Below are 18036 nucleotides of genomic sequence, written 5' to 3'. Positions count from 1 at the left end.
ATTGAAGATCTAAGGTGGACAGTCACAGTCATGTTTTGTAACATGTCATGAATAACATGATAATATGTTAATATATGATAACAAGGTAATACATTATTTTCTGTTCTACTAGAAACTGAAAACTCAGGTAAACAAGCAGTCCACAACTCCAGATAGCTTCTCTCTTCCTCCTTTGAATTTGGGGAATGCTGAAACTGGCTATTTGACTCAGTCCAATCTCCTTGGCATTGCTGGACGCATGGGAGCCGAATGGAGAATCATTGGATTAAACCTGGGATTATCCTATCAGCAGTTGGAACGGATACAGTATAACAACAAGTGAGAAATGAAAAAAATTAAATTAATTCAATATGACCTAGAGCAGTGATGGCTAACCTTTTTTGGATCGCGTGCCAAAAGCGGGGGAGCGCAGGGAGGGGGTCATGCACGGACATGCCCATACCCATAATGCTATGTGCGTGGCCCCCATATGCATGCGTGCATGACCCCCCCTGCACACATTTGCACGCAGCCCCCTCCCTCCCCTCTGCTTTTGGCCCGTGATGGACCCTTTTTTCGCCCTCCCCGGGCTCTAGTTTTGTTGGATCTAGTCTTGGCCTCTTAATGAGCAGGTGAATCTCTGTAAGGACTTCTGTCATCTTCCCTCAAAAAATCATTGGCTACAGCTTGAGTCTACAAGATGCTCAGCAGGTTATCCCACCTCACAGACTAGATTTTCCAGTCCATCATTCCTCAGCGGGATCAGGACACTTTTACAGTATGGCTGATCAGCATTTTTACTTACATGGTTAACATGGGAGACATGCATGCAGTTGTTAACCAATCCTTGCAGGTTAATATTTCATGCAGGTACAACCTGCGGGGTTTACATGCCCCACATGATCCCAATTATTATGGCTTCTTTATCCCTAGGATGCTGCTGGATTCAGCAAATGTTTAGGTTACACTACTAGCTTTGCCCTCATAAGGATGTTTTTCCTATTCAGATGACATTAAACTGGGTTGCTGCTGAAAATAATGAGGTCGTCTTTACTACTTTTTTACATGTGACCATTTTATGCTGTTCAGTGTGTCTTGATAGTGAGATGGGCAGCATGTACATTAAACAAACAAATAAATAAATAAATCCTTATTATGTAACTAGATAGTACATTAAAAGATGTGATATTGCTACTTAAAGCAAACAAGATTTTCATATGCATGATACAAACCTATTTTTCTCTGTTGAGAAAACTGTTTTTTCCTCCTAGGGAAGATCTCCATACTCAAATTCTAGATATGCTCTTCTCCTGGGCTCAGCAAAATGAAAAGAAGCCTGACTGCATAGACAAGCTGATTAAGGCCATGCAGGATAGTGGCCGCCAAGACATAGCAGATGAGATCACCACCATTATTGGACTGGGAAGGCAAAAATATACAGAGTCTATTCAGAGGGTAGGCCTGCACCGGGAAAGTAGTACAGAAGATTCTGCTATTGTTACAGGATAATTGCTAGACAATTATGGATTAGTCAATAAAATAGGATTAATCAAATCCAGGCTATTTCTTCTTCAAGATTACTGTTACTGTCCAATTCTTCTCTTTAGTGTTTGCTGCCAACTAGCTATGTTTCTGTGCCACAGTGGCTTTTACTGGATACTGGTAAGCAGCCACTTGCAAATTCACCTGGGATAAGTTAGATTTCCAATTAAGTTTTACTAAAGTTTTACTTTTTTAAGGCAAAAATTATCTTAAAATACATAAGGCAGACCAGTGGACAATATGCTGCCTATGGAACAAAAAGGAGTTTATTTTTGGTTTGTTTGTTCCTTGTGGGTAGAACTTCTGAGTCTCCCAAGGTTTAAAGTGGCTCAAGTGGGCTGTCTTAAGGAGATGGAATCTCTGTCATGTTTTGTTACCTTGCAGCAGAATTTCTGAAACACAGTCAGGAACTAGGGCTCTGCTGGTGTGATTTAACACAGTGGTTTCCCATAATTTGTTTCATCCTTTTGGATGTTATTATCTATACTAAGAAAAGCTGGATTTTGGAACCTGTAAAACGGAATCATTCTTTCACATTTTATTTTGCACCTAACCTAAAGTCAGGTATTTACAGGAAAAAAGGAAGAGCACTGAAGAATACTAAACCACAAGATATGCTTCTCAGCCCCACTTTGATCCTTCTAAAATGTTCCTTTAAAATAAATAAATACATAAATAAATAAAAACAAAAGCCTAGTAGACCATAAACAGATTGCACAATATCCTCTGACAAACATGTTGTAAATCACTGTATCTCTGGAGATACCTCTGTATCTCCACTTAATATATTAATGTCATGTTTTTGTTTGTGACTTAGCATGAACACTTAACCATTGTTACTTGTAAATTGTAATTTATGGTTTGGTATTATATATGATTCCACTAATTTTGGTTTACTCAGTAGGCCGTGGTTAAGGCAAATTATGTCAACCAAGGTAATGTGTCAGATCCAGGGCAAATTATGTAAGGTAGAGCCACAACCATTTATCCTAAATAGCTAAGATATAATCATGGCTGCAGTCAAAGTTATCTGACTATTAGGACAATGTTGATTTCGGGTTATGTTAAAAAAAAAGTTTCTGACTGCTTTGAGTCACTTTATCTGCTTTTAACTAGGTTTACTAAAGTTATTGCTAGAGTTTATTGCTTATAAAATGTAAGGATAAATTTAGTATTGTTCAATTTTGAAAAAAAAAATTACAACAGACTAACAGGGAAAATATATGTTGACACTACTGCTGAAAGTTGACCATGATGTTGAAAACAGCTTTCTAATCCTTTTGTGTTACCACTCTCAGAAATGAGAAGGCAGCTGTCATATTTCTGTCCTTTTCCTTCTTACCCTTCAGCATTTGCTTTTCGGTTCTTGCCATCCTCTTTTCATCCCTCATTCTCTCAGGTTCAGCTGCCCTTTTAGCATCTGTTCTCATATAAAGTGAACATTTTTTATTGTTCTTTAAAAAAAAAATGGACAGTTTTAAACTATTCTAGAAATTGGAAATAATTTGATCATTGTTTCTGTAAGCCATCAAGCCAGTTCTGATCAAACTGACAAGGTGCTCCTTTTTACAGAAAGGTTGTCTTTGGTAAATGTATTTTTACTTTTTAATCATCATGTCCTGTCAGGAGGTTCAGGCTGCTACACTGTTTGACTGTGCTATTTTTTTTAAATTGTGCTTTTTAAAAAAATGTAAAGCTGTTTGATATTTTCTGCAGATGCTGATAAAAGTAAGTTTTTCCCCATTTGGAAAGCTGTAGTATTTTATTTGATGTTCGAGATGTCCATCTTTACAGTGGATTTATAAAAATTAAATAAGCTCTAACCAGGTGGATTTTTCTTGGTCCTGCTAGCCCTTCATCTCAGTTCTAACAAGACCTTAAGTCCCGTTACCCCTCCCCAGTAGGAATTGCCAGGGTGCTATTATTCCTGTATTCTTCAGGTAGTTGGCAGATAGGGGATTACATTTAAGAATGAAATGTTTCTATTTTAATCTGTCTTATTATTTATTCCTTCTCTGGCCCTGCCAAGAATAATTTCTTTAGAGATTAAAATTGTCTAACATCTCCCCGCCCCCACTTGTTTTGGTGTATGATTTTTACACTTGCCTGCATTAGGAAAATCTTCATTTGGTACTCCAATTTTGGAGAGGTTAAACGGGGCATATTGCCTTTATTTGTAATATGTAACATTTTGTTTATTCTTATGTAACCTAATAATGTAGTTGGCATAATGAAATCGGTCAAAGCTGTGTGTATTGTTGTTAACCTGTGACAAATGAAGATGGTGGCAGCCAGTACCAGCTGGCATGGCGAAGGTTGTAAAGTGATTTGCAAACTGCTTTCAAATTAAAATGTCTACATTTTGTACCACAATCATTCTGTGCAAAGAAATAAATTCTTCAGCCTTTCTAAATAATGCAAATATTCTGAATTTGTGTAACGTGTATCATTTATTCCTCCATTAATGTGTATGTGAATTCCTCTGCAGCTTTGCATATTTTCCTTTTTAGCCTACTAAACTTCAGAGGACAAAAGTGATTCTTAAATAAATTTTAATAAAATGTGTTAGTCTGAAAAAGCATACCACATTCCTGATTTTTAGCTATTATGGGGCTCAATAGATTTAAGACAAGAATGCTGGACTCATACACAGCTTGGCTTGCAGTAGGTGGCAGCAGTGCTGTTCCAAAAGTCTCCTTGCCAAGAAAAGAGAACTCAGTTTGACTCAATCAGGTTTTTTTGGCCAGGACAAGGTGTCCGTCAACATGCAATGAAGAACGTGAAGTATTTTGGCACAGAGATAAGCATAGAGTTGATTATGTTACTGTAGTCCACTTTTTATGTAACAAGTGGAATTGTGCTTTGATGGCTGCTATAAAACAAGAGCAATCCAATTAATTGGCAATGGTTAATTAACCTTTTCAGTGCTGGGTAACTGTTGAAGCTGTAGAAACATTTTGAAGAAACATTATTTAAAATCATTTATAGGTCACAGATTCTGAAGAATAATATTTTGCAGTATAGACCATTACAATATGGATATCTTCTTCCAGTTGGAAAAAAAGTATTTATTTCAAAGTTGGCCATAATAATTCAATTTTATTTTACTGAGAATATTTAAAAGCTAGTTCCCATGCTAGACTATGCACAAAGCAACAAAGTGTATTGGAAAATACTGCCCTTATCTGTGACCTTGAAATTGTTTCTCATGTGTTTTCAGGGCAGCATCTACCTTAATATTCTTGGTCATTTTGAGTTATTGATTTGCTGATGTCAACACATCTAAAAGGCTTTTTGGAAGCTGACTGGAATATTATAAAGTTTGAATAATATAAAGTTGGAGCTCTATTTTGATTTTGTTTTCATGCTTTAATGTATTCTTATATTACTATGTTTGGAAAATAAGTATAGGAATTTTATAAATATAGCAATATCACTTGGACTTATATATTGCTTCAGAGTGCTTTATAGCACTCTCTAAACCATGGGTGTCAAACTTGTGATGCCACATTGTCATTACGTGATGTATCATGACTTTTTCCCCCTTCGCTAAACCAGGGATGGGGGTGGCCAGCACGTGATGCATCCGACCCGCAGGCCACGAGTTTGACACCTCTGCTCTAAGTGGTATACAGAATCAGCATATTGCCCCCAACAATCTGGGTCCTCATTTTATCAACCTCAGAAGGATGAAAGGCTGAGTCAACCTTGATCTGGTGAGAATCAAACTGCTGGCAGTCATCAGAGTTAGCCTGCAATACTGCATTATAACCACTGTGCCACCACAGTTCCTTTATATAACCAAATATTGGTAAAAATTGAGCTCTGAGGCAAAAAAAAATATTCAGTCTTCACTCAACTGGGAATACAGATAATTCTTGACTTACAACAGTTCGTTTAGTGACTGTTCAAAGTTACAACAGCACTGAAAAATGTGACATGACCATTTTTCAAAGTTACAATCTTTGCAGAATCCCCATAATCCTGAGGTCAAAATTCAGATGTTTGGCAACTGGTTCATAATTATGACTGTTGTTGTGTCTCAAGGTCATGTGATAACCTGACAAACCAAGTCAATGGGAAAGCCAGATTTACTTAACAATCGGGGTACTAGCTTATCAACTGCAATGTATCAGCGTTCCAAATAGCATCCAAAAGTAAATCAGTCCAGGCAAAGTATTGCTCATAGTTCCAATTTATTAAGAGAGCCATGTTGGCACATCTGGGAAAACCTGAATCTGAAAACTTCCCGGTTTTCCCCACCCAGTTGAAAGTTCAAGATCTTGCCCCACAAGCCCATCACATGGTTCAATCTTCCACCGCCATGCTGGCAGTTCCACCCATCCAGTTCTGGTCAGGTGCAGAGGTGCAAAGACAAAGGGTGACCTTGGCTTTCTAGAAAGAATTTTGTTATGGCTACATGGCATCTAGTTCCGTACAATCCCCCCTCCCATTTTCCCACAATAAAAAATGCATAGTAGAATAATAGAAAGTGTGGCAGGCCAAAGATCCAAAAGAAAAGGTGGCTGCAGGCCTGACACAATGGTTTACTTAACGATGGCAAAAATGTGTTAAATTGGGGCAAAACTCAACAACAGACATTTTTGGTTCAATTGTGGTTGTAAGTCAAGGACTACCTGTACACATAACAGTATTGTTATAGAAATGGGTGCTGTTTATTTTATCTGTTTTTCCAAGCAAGGCCAGAGTTTGGTAGTATCTTTTATGTATTAGAGCTGGGCAGAGAGAGGATTTGCTATATTGCTTCAGATAACCCATGTTAAGTCAACACCATTATACTTTTCCAAATCTGATAACAAAAGTTTTTTCCTATCTTGAATTGGGTTCTTAAAACCAACATTTGGCACAAAGAGGAAATTTTGATATGAAAGGATTTGTGCGAGAGCTCTAGTACTGGTATCCTAAACAAATTCACGGACAGCTGATTTCTATTTTGAAATTGTAAAGAAAACCTCAGTTGAATCTGTCTCTTCCATCTCTCCTAGGACATGCTAGAACCTTTTACAAAGGTCTTTAAATATGTATTATAATATCTAATATCACCTCCCCCCAAATTTAGGTGACTTTGAACGAGTCACTCACTCTCAGCCAACCCAACTTATAAGAGAGAAAAAGAGAAGCCTTATAAAAGTAACAAAGGCAGGATAAAAACCAACAAAATACTGGTTCTGGAAGCTTTTGACATGCATTAGATCTTCAACTCAGAGATCAATTAGCTACAGAATTCTAGGATCTGCATTCCTAACAGATCTAAAGGACACAAGGATGAGGGAGACTATCCTATGGAATGGGAATTCTTAGCGTTAAGGCATTACCCAACAAATACATGGATCCACTGAATCTTTTTACCGCTTAATATATTGATTTAATCAAGTTCTTCAATAATTATCACTAAAATGCTTTGGGAGAAGCACATGTTGGTACACATCAGTGCTGGGAAAGAGGCACAATTACTAGATATTTTCTCCATTTTTATCTTGCTGTCACTTTTTTTTGTATGACAGCTCTTTCTGTTCTAAAAGAAAAAAATACTTTGAAGAGGAAACCTTGGTAACAGTAAATGTTGGCTGAATATGATACTTTTCTCTTTTTTTTTTTAACCAAACGAAGAAGTGAACCTCTTTGCTGCCAGCAGGATTAAAAGCTGCTTAAAACAGCATGGAGAAGGTATCTGAAATGCAAACAGTGCTACTCCCTACAAGACTTGAGTTCACTATTTGTTATTTCTTGATCAGCTGCAATCAAAGTAGCATAGCAGACATTTTTGTACTGCTTCAAATTGTTCACTGAAATACAACACCCCATGTTTTTATATTTGTATTGCTTTTTATAGGCCAGTTCTTCAATAGTTTATGATAATATATTTTAAATAATTATTATAAGTGATAAATATGAGTGTGTTAGTAAAGGGGGAGAGGAAAGGGAGGTGGAAGTTGTCAGAGTCCTAGTGTATTAGCACAGGAATTGCATTGGAAAGCTTTCCCCAGGGTAATAAATCAGCTTTCCCAAGCAATACATCAGTTTAATTTGACCTTCACTTGTGAAGCTGATCTTTCTTGCCTTCCCTCATCTGGTTCTCTAGACTGTATTGTCTTTCAATTCTCTAATCAGAGTCTGTACCATCATTACAGTGAAAGTTGTTGAAGTCCAATGCTGGATAACAGGGAATTTCGGAAACTTTTGGAAATCCTAATGTTTCTGAGGAGCTAGTCTGAATAATTAGTGTTTTATCACCAAAAAATTACATTTGGGAGATTGTAAATAGGATAAGTAACTTTAGGATTTCTGACCTTTAACCTTTAGAGCTTCACCTTGAATCTGGTGTTGTCAAATGTATAAAGAACAGCAGCCTAATTTTGTATTTGCATATTGTAAATGGGTACCTATCCTACCCATGCAGCTAAATTCCAAAACATGTTGCTGGTTGATAAAGGCTGTCATCCAAACAGGAAGAAGTAAGGATATTTTCCAACTCTGGAATGCCTTGAACAATAAGTAGTATAAATCAATCAAAACACATACTATTTCCGGAAGGTCCCTTAAAATCTTATGAGTTTCAATTAAGCCTACTTTATCCTGCTTCTCTTCCTTTATTAATATCTTATCTGCACATTGCTTATTTTGTGTGTTACTACAATGCATATGTGATAGAATGTGGGGAAAAATGTGTTGACTAATAAAGAATATTTGTAGCTCGGGGTTAAAATGAGGGGTCCTTGGTGGTCTCTGAATTTGTTTTCTTGCAAATGTTTCCTTATAGAACCAATGATGTTATCTAGTTCGAGTAATGAAATGTCTGCAAGAAAACAACCAAGCTCAGAGAACACCAAGGACCCCTCAATGTATTGACTTTCAGAACAATTTCTAGATTAGATATTATGGTTTTCATAGAACAGCATTAGAAAGCTTGAAATAAAATTGGGCTTTGGTTATACTTGTAGAATATTGACCAGAATGTGCCAAACCTACCATTTAACAAGAATGGCTGCTTATGACAGAGGTACAGTTAAGGCTAATAATTTAGTCAACATCCTTTCTATCTTACTAAAAAACTGTCATTTGAAACATGTAATTGGTGGTGGAGGCTGTTATCTAAGGGCTTGTCTGATGAGTAAGACTGTGATGTAAAACATAGGAATAGGAAATAATAAAAGAGCATAATTAAATAAAAGAAAAATAGATATGTTGTGTGTTTGTGAAACAAACAAAGAAGGGAGAAGGAAGTGATATATTTTAATGAAGTTGGTCCCAACTTCTGGAATGTAGTTGATAAATACATGTAAGCAACATGTTGGTTTAATTATGCAATTATGTTGGTTTTATTCTGAAATATATGTCAGAAAACATGACAAGTTAGCATCTAGTTTGTTGTGGGTGTGTAGGAAAGGACCTTTCTAAATTGGTAATAGTGTTGTGGTACAAACACCAGTCTCTTTGAGAGCAAGCTTCATCAGCAGTGAATTAGTATTTTCAAACTTGGTGCCTGCTGAGCTTACAGTTGCATGTTATACTCCAGTGAATAATGATAATGGAAGAACCAGGGATGAGTTTTGGGGGAAATTGTGCAACGTTCTGAGTGAACGCAATCAAGAACGTGGACGTCTATCTTATCTATATAGAAATAGATACATGAGACTCTGAGGAAAAAGTTGGATCATTCATAGATCTAGGAATAAAAATATTATTTGGTGTGAATATCTTCTCAGAAAAACTTATATTCATTTCTAGTTAATGGATTAAGCATTAATTTACTTCACGTCAAGAAATGAATCTAAAACTGACTAATCTGATTATGATAAAAGACTAAGAGAACTAGCTAAGGACCCCAGAGCGATAAGAAATTCTGAACATGGGACTTATTTTTGACAATACCAGGTATGATTACTGAGGAGGGGGATGGATATGAAAAAAAGAGGAATTAGAATAAAAAGTACGATTTTACAAAGTATGTGTCCTGCATTAAAACGTTTCAGAAGATAGATGTATCTTTTAGCAGAATGAAAAAACCCATAAAGAATGAATATAGAAGCTTCCTGGAACATAGTGAACAATACTTAAGTGTGTCAAATGACACCATTGGAAAGAATGACAACCCAGATGGAATGAATTGCTGAAAGAGAATGTGGCACACTGCATAGGAAAATGATAGCCACAACAAATGAAGAAAAGATATAGCACATATATTGAGAAAAAGATATCTGGAAAAAACATAGAACAGGGAACAAGCTGAGATTCAAAGAGGCAGAGAAAATGCAGACTGGCTTTACTGGTATTTTTTAAAATGCAAGCAAAGTAAATGGAATTAAAATTAAAAACAATGAAAGAGGTGAATGGCTGCTATGGAAAGTGAAGTTTTGAATAGATTGGATGGATGGATGGGTGCATGGATGGACGGACGGACGGACAGACAATTTTTAGTATGGTAGATTAACAAATGCAACTTAATCCTGTGTATATTTTCTCCTGCAGAAATATCTACCAATTGCAAAGGGACTTCACTCTCATGTGGCCCTTACATGGTACTGTATGGTTTTTTTTCCAGTACCTCCGTGTATCATCATCATCATCATCATCATCATCATCATCATCATCATCATCATCATCTATTCTAAATCCTAGCCAGAGCTAGCCAAGGCCGGATTGCTACTCTTCCTTTATTAGATTATTCGACTACTTTTCCGTTTGGATGCATGTGCTTCGGGTGGGCAGGGAGCCGCCTCTGACCTCATCTGAGGCGGCGCGTGCCGTGACGGGAGCCGGAGCGAAGGGAGGCGTGAGCGCAGCGAGGGCGAGCTCTGACGCGCTCGACTTCACGTGAGCTCTGTGGAGGACGCGAACTTTCGTGCGTAAACCGGGAGAACCAGCAGCAAAGGCGCTGCGGTTCCCGCCACCCACCGAAGGCGGCGCGTGAGCTGGAGCTGAAGGGGGGGGGAATTAAAAAAAAACTCCACGGACATCCTGGTCTGTACCACTTGAAGGAAAAGCCGGAGTGGAGGGAGGGGAAACCAAGAGGCAGCTAAGCCGGAGGATTGGCGGTTCCTCGGGAGTTTCCAGGCAGAGGCGGGCAAGAAGCAAGGACCGCAACGGCTTGGTCGCTCGGTGAGTGTTGCTGCCACCTTTCCACCCCTCCCTTTGCTCGTTGATGCAGAGAGGCTGCTTGGGCAGGCTCGGCGTTGTGCAGAGATCCCTCGTTCGGCGCAAGGACGGGTGGCCGAGCGCCTGAAATTGTTCCTCCGATCCGGTCTTACGGGTAGCCGCGGTTTGCGAGCGCTGGAAGGGGGTTGGTTGCAGCAGCCCCTTCCTGCGCCCGTTGCAACGCATTGACTTGCAAGCCGGCGGGGTTCGCCCACCCACATTTCTCTCTCGCTCGTCCTTCCCTCCTGCAGGCTTTGCGGAATGAAGCGGCCGGATTAAAGGCTGGTGCCTGCGATGAACTGCCCTGTTAATCCCGAACGGCGTGAGGAAGGGCGTATTTTGTCGGAACTCCGCCGGAGAGATCCCCTCCTCCCACCGTATCTGTTGCATCATGCCCATCCTTGCCCTGGAGGCCGGCAGGGTCTCTGTCCTTACTACACCCTCACTTCCTTTTCAGCAAATGCGCGGCTTCCCTGGAGAAACTGGAAAGTTTGAATGGGGCTCGGCTTTGTTCCCAAACCATAGAAAGCCGAGAAAGCTTGGCTTCCCAAGAATATTATCCTGCTGCTGCTGCTATTCCTCCAGTCTTCTCCCAGCTGGTGACCTCCCACTAAATTGCTCTGCCACCCTCATCATTCGCAAACAGAAAGGAGGTAGTAAGAGTTGGCAGCATATTTGAAGGGCTGCTTCCCCTGCCAATTTATATTTGTGGCTGTATCAGATTTTTTAAATGCTTTTCTTTGGGAGATATGGACTGGCAAGAACATCAAAAAGAGCTTGTTGGTAAAGGAGGTCCAGGAAACATGGAGGCTGAAGTGGGTAAGGGGTATAAAAACCTTGCCAGTTTCTGCTGCTTCATCCTGCAGTGTTTGAAAGTCTGATTGTAGCGTTTACTCAGCACTGTATCCAAAGTTCAGTGGGGCTTACTGCCAGAGGAAAAGAAGTTTGAAGCCTAAGCTGTTCTGTGACTTTACAGAGATAGCTTCTAATGGTAGTTATCTAGCCACACTCTAAAATGTGTTATATTTCCTTTGACAGCATGACTCTTGCTTCCCCCTGTTTAACATTTTAGGGGTGGAGTTTAGTTTAAACATGCACCCACTAATCCTGAAGCCTTTAGTGATGGAGAAAAGGTAACTGAATTTAAGCCCATTAAAAATTGGATGTTTCTCTACCAAACTTAAAAAAATAACACCTGTAGACATCACACTACAGAATTCAGGATATTTGAAGCTGCCTGGGTGACACCTTTAAGATGACACATTTTAAAATAAAAGACTCTAGTTCTTTCTCTAGTGGAGCTTTGCCGAAACTGACCAGGTAAAAAGTTTACAGCGTGTCCTTCTTACAGAGGTAATCTATCCTTTAATCTCTTCTTTGATGTAGTCTCCTCTATCTTGGAAGAAAACATAGTACATTCCCTCCCCTCCCCTGTCTTCTCACATTAACACGTGAACTGCAGTCTTGTCTGATCTGATAAAACAGCTTGCTTATGTCTTCATATTAGAAACAGCAAGCTATAGGCAGTACCTAGTGTAGTCAGTGAGCAGTTTAGTTTGGCAAGTTTGCTCATACACACTTAGATTTAGTATTCAGCTTTCTTTCCATTTAACTTTCTCTTTAGAGAACAGACTTAGATATGGTCACTGATTATATTATCAGAATGAAAAGGATGTGAGTTGTTAATTTGTGAAATCACAGTTCAGTAAATCTGAAGGATGCAGGACTGGAGAATGGCTGTAAGATTGTATTGGCTACCTGAATGTTAGTGTTCAATGTATAGATTATTCTGATCTTAATAGTGCAACATGGCCTCAATAGATGGCAGGCTCTAGTTGATCTTCACAGATCAATTCCTGGGGCATCCTGGAAAGTCCAGAGTTGTTGTTGCGAAGTCGTGTCTGACCCCATGGGCAACATTCCTCCAGGTCTTCCTATCCTCTATCATCCTCTGGAGTCCATTTAAGCTCACGCCTACTGCTTCAGTGACTCCATCCAGCTACCTCATTCTCTGTCGTCCCCTTCTTCTTTTGCCCTCAATCTTTCCCAGCATTAGGCTCTTCTCCAGTGAGTCCTTCCTTCTCATTAGGTAGCCAGAGTTATAGGCTTGTCAAATAATTTTTTTTGGGGGGGGGAATCTAACTCTTCTGTATTGTTGCCAAGAAATTTGCATCCTTACATTCATATCAGGCACCCTTAGTTGAACTTAATTCAAAGGCACCATGTTTTTTACTCACATCTTGGAAATTGGGCATTCTGAAGTCCCTTGTCTAAAATTGGCACATTTTTAAAAAAATCAGATCTTTTGTAATCTGTTGAATTCTTAACTAATACATGTGCTTAGCCAAAGGTTCAGTTTCAGCATTTTGTTCCTCTGCATTTTCTCTTCCTTTTTGTTGGTGTTGTCTGTTCAGATGTATAACCTTCCCTTGATCATCTACTCTTTGCTTATTGTGACGTCTACTGGTTTAGGATCTAACAAAATGTTGGCAGCCAACTACATGACAGCTGTGCAGCCATGAGGTAGTGGTAAATTTTGTAGAAGATGGCGGGTTAGTAATCTTAGTTAATACTCTTTGAACAAGGTTTATTCAAGGTTATCTTTCATCCTTGCCCTAAGCACCTCATGGAGATGAAGTGATGAAATGCGCATAAAGTTCCTGATTTTTGTCGGTGAACAATCAGATAATAACTTGATTTTTCTAGCTTAATGCTGTTCCTTTCCAGTTTACTTGTTAGCCAAGCAAAGCATATAGCAAGTTCCCAATAGGAGTGTTCAAAAGGAGAAAATAATGACATCTTCCACATAATGAGAATATTCATCCCTAAAACAAAAGAAAAAATCCCTTTCTAGCAATCCAGGGAGCTGAATTAGCCTGAAGTAATGGTCGATTTCTCAGCAATTTCAAATTGGGTGTTTCTACTTCATCTCCAGCACCAGTTGTATTATCACATTGGCCCATATTCTTAGTTTTGAGCTACTTCTTTTGATTGTTGAGCCACATCATTGTTTTTATTTCCAGATTTCAAATTGAACACTTCTGTCTTCTCTGTGATTGCTGACTGACTGTCATCTACTTGTGAACCGATTAAAAAAAATCACCCACTGAAGTCTCTCCTGAATTGCAGCTGATAATATATGAACATCATACATAGGACCAGTTATCTGAGGAGGCACCTGTTCCCAATTAACATCTAACCACACAGGAGATATGTTTCAGGTGCCACCTGCCAAGGACTTACATTTGGCTGGTTCTAGGAGGCAGGCCTTCTCTGCCATAGCACCAGCCTTATGGTCCCCCCCAAAAGAGGTTAGCTTCCTCGTTATAGTTCCATAAATCCCTCAATTGATGTTATCCAGTGAATAAAGGAATTGGATTTCAGAATATGGCTAGATGTATGATTTATTAAAGAATATAATCAATTTCCCATGCAACTGCATGACCGAGATTCTTTTAAAATGTTATGACTGGCTCCAGACATACCTATAGAACAAAGACATACATACCCAACAGGCTTCTAAAGCAGTTCTTCACGATGGCTGGGGAACTCTGGGTATTGAAATCCACACATCTTCAAGTGGCCAAGGTTGGGAAACACTGTTCTAAAGGTTACAGAACAGTATTTAATGTTTGATAGGATAGTTGTTAATTTGCTGACTTAAGCTAAGAATCATTGTCTCCTTTAGTATTTCAGGAAGCAAGGTTCACATTTGTGCATTCCATTGATTTTCTATTTTGAGGTGTTGTGCTTGCTAGAGGAAAAATTGGTTTTCTAAACCTTTAAAAGTCAGATAATGCAGAAGTACCGTAATGTGTTCTGCCTAAATTGTGTTGGTTTCCACTATATACTCTGGTTTTGCTGAGTGTTGCACAATTTTTCATTTTCAAGGAGGCCAAGCAGAGGGAGAACATTTGAGCAGCAAAGGAAAGCTAACAACTAAGAAAACAAATCACAAATGCAGAGAACAAATTAAATTTTCTTCCCTGCATACATTGCATGGCAGAACTGTTAAATATTTATTAAAAATCAAATAAAGTGCCACATATATTAACAGAAAAAAGGCTGCAAGGAACGGTCATATTAAAAATATTTGTTCGGTGCCGGTATGAGCTGCAGCAAAGGTTCACATAGCACATTCAGCCATGGCTTGCTTAACCCTATTTATTATACAATTGTATCACAGCGGCCAGTTGTTTCGCCGGATTTGGCATTGGTTACTAGTCGGGCCCCACCCAGGGGCCTAGGACGTCGTAACGTATTTTCTTAATATGCGTGCAGATCCAAGCAGTGCGGCTTTTTGCATTTGACTGATGGTGATTTTGTCAATTTTTAACTGTTTTAAATGTAATTCCAGTGCTTTTGGAATAGCACCCAGTGTGCCAATTACCACTGGAATTACCACTGCTGGTTTGTGCCATAGTCGTTGAATTTCGATTTTTAAGTCCTGATATCTTGCGATTTTTTCATGTTCCTTCTCGGCGACCCTGCTATCACCTGGTATTGCGATGTCTATGATTGTGACCTTATTTTTCTCAACCAGTGTGATGTCTGGTGTATTATGCGCCAGTATTTTGTCGGTTTGTATACGGAAATCCCACAAGATCTTGACCATCTGATTTTCGGTGACTTTTTCAGGCTGATGTTCCCACCAGTTTGTTGCTGTTTTAATATTATAATTTTTGCACAAATTCCAATGGATCATTTGTGCTACTGAATTGTGCCGCAATTTATAATCAGTCTGCGCGATTTTTTTACAGCAGCTGAGTATGTGATCAACAGTTTCATCAGCTTCTTTGCAAAGTCTGCATTTGGCATCATCAGAGGATTTTTCAATTTTGGCCTTAATGGCATTTGTGCGGATAGCTTGTTCTTGCGCAGCCAGGATTAGTGACTCTGTTTCTTTCTTTAATGTACCTGTTGTTAACCATAACCAAGTTTGTTCACTGTCCACTTTATCTTTTATTTTTTCCAGAAATTGGCCATGCAGTGCTTTGTTCTGCCAACTCTCCATTCTTGATTTTATCACATCTTTTCTGTATTCTTGTTTCGTCTGTTGGGCCTTCAGTAGATTTTTGTTCTTTACTTCGATTAATAGATGTTCTTGACTTTCTTTTAAATAATCAGCCAGTGCATGTTTTTCTTCTTCAACTGTTTGCTTCACTTGTAATAATCCTCTGCCACCTGATTTTCGGGGCAGGTACAGTCTATCAGTATCACCACGTGGATGTAAACTGTAGTGCATTGTCATTAGTTTCCTGGTTTTTCGGTCCAAAAGGTCCAAATCAGCTTGTGTCCAGTTAACTATACCAGCTGTGTATCTTATAACTGGTATTGCCCAGGTATTTATGGCCTTGATTGTATTTCCACCATTCAATTTAGATTTCAAAATTTTCCTAACTCTGTTGGTGTACTCTCGCCTGACAATAGTTTTTACTTCTCCATGCTTGATGTTATCCAACTGCAGAATGCCTAAGTATTTGTAGGCTTCATTTTCTTTGCATTTAATTAATTGGCCATTGGGCATTTCAATTCCCTCACATGCAGTGATTTTGCCCCTTTTTATGGATACAGTGGCGCATTTTTCCATGCCAAACTGCATTGAAATATCGGTGCTGAATACTCGGACTGTGTTTGTCAATGATTGGATTTCTATTTCTGACTTTCCATAGAGTTTCAAATCATCCATATATAGTAAATGTGAAATTTTTTCAGCTTCTTTGGCTGTTTGGTAGCCTAATTTCATTTTTTTAAAGATTACTGATAGTGGGATCATTGCGATGATGAAGAGAAGAGGTGAAAGTGAATCACCCTGGAAAATTCCTCGCTTGATATTAACTATTCCGTAGATCTCATTCCCTACTGCCAACTCAGTTCTCCATTGTTTCATCGCCTTTTCAGTAAAGGATGTAATATTTTTGCTAATGCCAGTTGTTTCTAAGCATTTTATGATCCAACTATGTGGCAGTGAGTCAAATGCCTTTTTGTAATCAATCCAGACCATATTCAAGTTCGTTTTTCTGTTCTTACAATTTTCTAATATCATTTTATCAATTAGAAGCTGATCTTTGGTGTCCCTGCTCCTTCTTTTGTTGCCTTTTTGCTCTACTGGCAAGATGTTGTTTGTTTCCAAATAATCCATCATGTTATCTGCAATAATGCCTGTGAGTAATTTGAAGGTTGTTGGCAAGCATGTTATTGGTCTGTAGTTTTCAGGTGTTGTTCCTTTAGTTGCATCTTTCTGAATCAAGTATGTTTTTCCAGTTGTCAACCATTCATCAATTTGGCCCTTTTGTAAAATTTCATTCAGTTGCCTGGCCAATATTGCATGTAAACTGGTCAGATATTTGAGCCAGAAACCATGTAATTGGTCCTTTCCAGGTGATGTCCAATTCTTTACCTTTTTAACTCGATTTTTGACCATCTCAGTTGTTATTTCTAATACTTGCATTTGCTTGTTGCCAATGCTTTTCTCAAAGTCATGTATCCACTTTGCTTCCTTGTTGTAGTCCTTTGCATTTTCCCACAATTCTTTCCAGAATTCAACTGTGGCCTGTTTTTCTGGTTTTTCACTTTTGGTGTCACCATTTACATTAAGACTTTGATAAAAACGCCATTGGTCTGATCGAAATTGCTGATTTTGTTTATATTGGATGATTCGTGCCTCATATCTTTCCATTTTTCTAGCTGTTGCTGTTATCTGCTGTTTTACAATCTCTACAGCTTCATTGATGTTTCTTGTATCCAATCTATATCGTCTGATTAGCCGATCTATGATTTTGTTGTTTTTAAGCCGTTGCTCATGCATGTTCTTTAAGTTACTAGCATCTGCCCTTAATTTTTTGATTTTTTGTTCTAAACGGATTTTCCACTTTGGCTTTGATGCTTTTTCTGTTGTGTGACTAGGTACTTTAATTTTAATGCCTAGTTCATTAGTGACTATTACAGCTGCGCTGTACATTAACTGGTTTGTTTCCAAGATGGATCCCGGTTCAATTGTTGAAAACACTGCATTAACCATTTTCATGATAGGGGCCAAAATTTTCTTAGGCACAGTTTTTAGTGATGGTAAACGTTGCCTTTCCTCATTAAGCAGAAAATGCTCCATGATCTTATCCTTCAATTCTTTTTGTTTTTGAGTTAGTTCATCAGTTGGTTCAGTGATAACTGGTTCTAGTGGTGGTGATATTATTTCCTCCCTGAGAGCTTCTTCTGGGAGTTCTACTATAATGTCTTTAGTTGTGTCTTGAATATCAGTTATTTCCGCTTGTGATATTGTTTTTTGGGTTTTGCAATTTGCTTGAATTTCCTCATGTTCAACTTCACTAAACACTTTATTCCGTATAATAAATCGCCTTT

At 38.6% G+C, this 18036-nt stretch overlaps 2 protein-coding genes across 2 annotated transcripts in view; both read left to right on the top strand.

Annotated features, from left to right (window-relative positions):
* Window positions 1–3943, top strand: part of PIDD1 (p53-induced death domain protein 1) — a 28005-nt gene extending 24062 nt beyond the window's left edge. The window contains exons 15-16 of the mRNA XM_032231823.1: window positions 113–318; window positions 1251–3943. Of these exons, the coding sequence (XP_032087714.1) occupies window positions 113–318; window positions 1251–1488 (444 nt within the window). The 3' untranslated portion in view covers window positions 1489–3943. The remainder of the gene's footprint in view (window positions 1–112; window positions 319–1250) is intronic.
* Window positions 3944–10318: 6375 nt separating this feature from the next.
* SLC25A22 (solute carrier family 25 member 22) overlaps window positions 10319–18036 on the top strand; it is a 67967-nt gene continuing 60249 nt past the window's right edge. The window contains exon 1 of the mRNA XM_032221395.1: window positions 10319–10641. The gene's annotated coding sequence lies outside the window, so the exon portion shown is untranslated. The remainder of the gene's footprint in view (window positions 10642–18036) is intronic.

This window comes from Thamnophis elegans, chromosome 1 (assembly GCF_009769535.1).
Source record: "Thamnophis elegans isolate rThaEle1 chromosome 1, rThaEle1.pri, whole genome shotgun sequence".
Lineage (NCBI taxonomy): Eukaryota > Metazoa > Chordata > Lepidosauria > Squamata > Colubridae > Thamnophis > Thamnophis elegans.
This window is presented reverse-complemented; position numbering and strand designations above follow the sequence as displayed.